General features: G+C 34.9%; 1 protein-coding gene across 2 annotated transcripts in view; it reads left to right on the top strand.

The window, feature by feature from the left end:
- The window catches only part of SPAG17 (sperm associated antigen 17), an 85,867-nt gene that overhangs the window by 78,394 nt on the left and 1,879 nt on the right, over positions 1 to 5,594 (top strand). For both annotated transcript variants that reach the window (XM_027885265.1, XM_027885266.1), the window contains exons 37-40: positions 1,368 to 1,413; positions 3,061 to 3,148; positions 3,599 to 3,652; positions 4,838 to 4,940. In XM_027885265.1, the coding sequence (XP_027741066.1) occupies positions 1,368 to 1,413; positions 3,061 to 3,148; positions 3,599 to 3,652; positions 4,838 to 4,940 (291 nt within the window). The remainder of the gene's footprint in view (positions 1 to 1,367; positions 1,414 to 3,060; positions 3,149 to 3,598; positions 3,653 to 4,837; positions 4,941 to 5,594) is intronic.

Below are 5,594 nucleotides of genomic sequence, written 5' to 3' on the forward strand. Positions count from 1 at the left end.
CCAACAAAAACATTGTATTGCATTGGAAGTATGACCCTTAAAACACATCATTATCCATTATTAAAACAATAAATGTCAGGATAGAACAGTGCCAGCTGTGCTGTAGTTTAATGTTGAAGCAAAACCACACTCAGCATTCAACTGAGCTACTGAATGGTACTACTGCCATTTGGGGAAGCATTGCTCAAAACACTTCAGGAGTTTGACTTTGCTGAGTGATACATTTCCAAACACACAGACCAAAATTACTGAAATGTGTATATCCCCCAGCCTTAGGATTTCCAGTCTCTTGTTATTGCACCTGGGAGACTTTTATTTCAACCACAGCCACCTCCATAGTAAGAATTTAAGCCCTGCTTTTGGGATAATACAAAAACAATCTGGAGGAATATTGTTATTACTGCTGAGCAGCATTTATATATATTTTTTGGAAACTGTAATCTGCTAATTTGCATGGATATTTAGAGCATGGAAAGAAAAAGGAGAGGAACAGGTAGTGGGAAAGGTGGGTATATAGGAGAAGAGGGTCACAGCTTCTCTGAAAACAGGAACAGAGAAATGTTCTGTCAGTAACTCCACCTGCCTCTATCCTCTAGGCAGACATTGCTTTGCTTTGATGAGATCCAGGTGCTGAATCTCACATGCTGCTCAGTTCCAGTGAACTTGTCTAGTGACTAATTATTGTTGATTGTCTTGGCTGCCATGAGCACATTTCCAGGTATAGATTTCATGTTGGGCAACTCATTTCTAAGCAGTAGTCTCACTGTGCACCTGCTGTGACCCTGGAATCGGTGTCACACTCATTCCAGGTCTCCAGTGTTCCCTAGCTCTGTTGCCATCTAGACTGTCTGGTCGCAAGAACTCTGGTTTCCAGTTAAGTGCTTCAGAGGCAGCATGAGAATAAAGGAAACACTTTAGTTTGGAGTCTCTTACCCCTCGTTCACTTTACTGTAAACCAGCCACGTGAGAATTCCTCAGTAACAAAGCCTACAAATTCCTGAACAAGTTTCCTGTTTGACTTGTTGTGACTGTGAGTTTTAAATCTGGTTCAAAGCCTTTGCAAAAGGATTTGAGTTTGATTATGAATTAGTTTAATTGATATCATAAACAGCAACCGTACAAAATACAAAGCCATCTGTGACATAGGTCATCAAGAAGGAAACAAATACATGTTTAGACCAGGTGAATTGTACTTAATTTCCTTTTTTTCCCAGCTTATGTTTTCTAACATCCTGAAATACCTCCATTCTTGTAGTCACATTGTCAGGTAACAACACTTGTTTGGGATAGAAATCCTTCGAACAAGGTGCTGCTGTTGTGATTTTTTTTTTTCTCACATGGTCACAGCTATTCCTTCTTCATTGCAGTCCTTCCCTAACTGGGAGAAGTCAACTGAAAATCTCAGTGATAGAGGTAAGAAAAAATTGAATATCTATATTTTTAAATTGTAAAATATCATAGTAAATTTTAAAGTACTATAATATTATTTTTAAAGAAGGAATATAAAGGTGAATTCATCTATGTGCTATGGACATGCTTCTGTGTGAATGTCACAGGTGATTAGAACTTATTAGCATCAAAGATTCAGTACCTCTAAAAACAATTCCTGTGTTTAGGCATGTGTATTTCATATTGTGACTCACATTTCCACATGTAATAAGTTTTCTTAGGTATAAGAACTATAACAGTAACTGCTTTTATACAAGTATCAATTTTTCAGACAAGTTTTTCAAAGCAACTAGATAAATCCTGATAATTTACAAGACTTGAAAATCTGATCTCAAACGATCATGTGTTTTAGTTACATTAACCTTGAATAAGGGAAAAGATGGAGCAAAGCTTTCCCTAATGAATTTGTCAATATTTTTATAAGATACTTGTTAACATTTATCAATGTTTTCACTATGTACAAATAAAAATTAATATGTCTGTTTCTTTTAAAAATCCATAAAAATCCTTTTCCATAGAAAAATCCATAATATTCTATGCCATGGTGATGGTAGTTTCTAAAGTGTTATTTTTCTGCCCTTTCTACCTTGTCAAGAGTATTTCTGCTTCTTACAAAATAGCATGCTATGCAAAGGAAATGGCAACTGCTGCAACAAATGCTTGCTACAGTTTCGTGATTTAAATGGAGGTGCAGTTTTAATGTAACATTATTAATGAAGAAGAAAGTGGGAAAGAAAAGCTGTTTAAAATAGGTAAAAATAGAAAAAAAAGAAAAATTATATTTTATGGTGAAAGAGCTGACCAAACCCCACACACACATTTTGAAGTTTGAACTTAAGTAATTCCCAAAACACTAAGAGATACTGTCCTAGTCTAGTAGGATCACACCTCTCAAATACTCAGATTTCCTAAGTTTTTTCACAGAAATTTGCCTTCAACTAAGGAAATTTCTTTGGACTCCCAGTTTAGGTTCAAGGCATAAAATAAACCAACACTCTTTACAAAATACGTCAGCAGATAGGGCAGCTCTTTATTACAGCTGGTCACAACCTAAACACGGAAAGACTGGCACTTCTCCATTATACATATTGAACTAGTAGTTCCTTCCATGAGAATGTTGATTATGGCTGCTTCACAGCTACAATTAAGCACCAGTTAAGCAAGCTGAATGTAATAAAGGTCCCTGAAAGCCCACATTATTTTCTTCAGCTGGAGATAGAGACCTGGAATGTTGCTACCCAGTCAGAAAGTTGCTGAATGTCAGCAACTTTTCCTCTTCACAGGTATTTGATTTCTATCTTTTCAAGGTTCAAGATATTCAAGAACATAAAAATATTTCAGGAAATACAGGGGTGGAGTGTGAACTTAATCATCCGTTCCTTCTCATCCTTTCTACATTGAAGTCAAATAACTTCTTATCTGTTACTGTTCTGAACTTGATTTTGGAATGGAGATCTTTCTGCCTTTTCCCTCACAGTAACATAGTCTGTGTTAAGCTTTCATAAACAGACAGAAAGATGCATTAAAAAATATCCTTCAATGTTTTTTATTCATAACACTTAACACTGCTTAGCAGAGCATGCACATTCAATAATACTCTTTACCTTGCAGCTCATGTGAGTAAGCTGTATGAACAGGCTTCTCATCACACAAAGAAAATAATCACCACACAGAGAGAGGACCAACAGCAGAAGTTAAGGTAGGACAGAACAGTGAGAGCTGACGCCAGGGTAAATAACACATAGGATGGAACCAAGCACACAGGCAAGGCAATGTACTTTACTGAATGTCATTAAGGACTGGGACATGGATCTCTAGATATATATGATAGTGTTTTAATAGCTTGTCCTATGATTGTTTTGTACCTCTGTGCCTCTCTTTCCTTATCTGAAAGATACTTTGAAGTTCTTTGGGAAAGGCTTTTGAATGTTTGACTGAATAATCTAATAAAAATGCAGATATGAGGAAACTGTTTTGTGTAAACCATACAAGTCCAAGCCAGGAGTCACCTGAGGTGTCAACATATTCTCATAAAGAGCAATTTCTTTCCAGGGGTATCTTGTAAATATTTTTTTGCTTATAGAACACAATGCTAGTTGTCTCATTTCCACTCCTCTCTCTGTTTTTGGTGGTTGTTTTGATCATTCAGCCCAGAAGGAGTAACACCAGTGTCCAAGTGGCAAAGCAGACTGGAACAGCACAGGTAATAGTATTAGTAGGTTGAACTTATTTTATGAGCCAGCTTAATCTGCGTTTGTAAAGAATGTTATTGATTTCACCAGGTCTTGGGTAATAGTGCAGGGACTTGCTAGCAAATAATGGAGTATTTTCTGCAACAGAAATGGTGAATAAATGGTTTGAGCCTCTCTCTTATACTTTTTTTTTTCTCCCCAAAAATCCAGCAGTATTACTGTTAACTTACACTATTCAAAACAAGACTGAAGTCAGAAGCCCTGTGTTTTGTTTACTGGTTCTGCCACTGGCGTGGAAAATACTGTATACTTCTCATTTATATTAACAGCTATGTAGGAAATTCAGTATTTCTTAGATTAACCAGAATAATTTAAAATGCTGATTAATTAATATTATAATTAGAAACTTGCTCTTTCTTTTGTATTTTTGTAAAAATAGCAATTGAAAACTAAGTTATCTTCCATATTTCTTCTTAATCACTTTCTGATTTGCATGAAATAAAAAAACCTTTTAGAGTTTCAGAGTTATATTTTAATATAGCATTCCACACTATTTTGCATAGTCTTAAAAACACAAGAAGATCATGTGCAATTTTGGCTTTAAAACCAGATTAAGTATGATTAAGAGTGATAATTTCATGGTTGCAAGTCAGTGAAACTCTAGTAGTGTAAAACTGGGCTATATGAAGTTGAACATAACTAGTCTTTACGCTGGTGAATCTTGCCTTCAGAAGGTTGAATATTTTTTTCTGTATCCACAGAGCCATCAAGTTTTCCTGTGATAAAATAAGGAAATTAGATGAATTTTGTGTTCCAAAATTCAGCAGCGGATCTGAAATACCAGTTCCTAGGTTTAATGTTTGTTGGAAGTTTGAAAAGACACTACTGGCAGTCCCAGACATGTTCCATGAGATTTAGAGCAATGGAGCACGTTCAGAGGAGGAGCTCTTCATAGCACCCAATCCACTCTCCACTATCCACATGCATTTTGATCAGACCAGTCCATTCTTGATCCATCACTGAGAAAATTGCCAGTAACGAGAATATCACTCCATGTGTGATTAACCAGGGGGAAAAAATGCCACTTGTCTTTACCAATTCCATTTCTTGATGTGTAGTACTGATAAACAGGGTGAACTCAGTTATAATGCTTTTTTCTTTTTTTCCCTTACCAATGGTGTAAAAATCATACATAGGAAAGAACTTGAGGAAGAAAAAGAGACCTTAATGGCAATAAGAAACAAAAGATTTCTTCCATATTTTGAATCAGAATTCAGCAAAGAATTTTTCGAAAAAAAGGTAATGCAGCTGAAAATGGGAAGAGTTTGTGTTAGGCTAGGTAGTATCTGCCATACTCCCAGAGTTGTGGGTTTATTAGATCTCAGCATCAGTTTATCTCAAGAAACCATTACAAAGGACAGTTGTGGCAGAATTAATACTGGGAATTATATGCCCTTGTCAAAAAGAAACTTATCTTGAATATAGTATATGTTTACTGAGTAAAAGCTCTGTAAAATTCTTTCTATAAACTCTGGAGAGACTCTGATTCAGAGCAAAGCTAAACCTCAGGCCTTTTCACTTATCCCTCAAAACCTCTCCCTGCTAATACATTATTAGGTAATGAGTAAAACTAACAATCCTAAGTTAGAGGTGACCTTAGGAGCTTTCCTGTTGTAATCTCACCTGATAAATACTGTAAGTGCATAAAACATACACAGAAATGTACGTTGGAATCTGAGGTAACTGTTTATCCTTTTTATAGTTACCACTTTGGTTCTACTTATTTGTTTCCTTTATGCTCTTTTTTTTATTTTTTCCTTTTTTTTTTTTTTTTTTTTTTTTTTTTTTTTTTTTTTTTTTTTTTTTTTTTTTTTTTTTTTTTTTTTTTTTTTTTTTTTTTTTTTTTTTTTTTTTTTTTTTTTTTTTTTTTTTTTTTTTTTTTTTTTTTTTTTT

This window comes from Empidonax traillii, unplaced genomic scaffold (assembly GCF_003031625.1).
Source record: "Empidonax traillii isolate 1590-97213 ecotype Southwest subspecies unplaced genomic scaffold, ASM303162v1 scaffold163:size1593379, whole genome shotgun sequence".
NCBI classification, from domain to species: domain Eukaryota; kingdom Metazoa; phylum Chordata; class Aves; order Passeriformes; family Tyrannidae; genus Empidonax; species Empidonax traillii.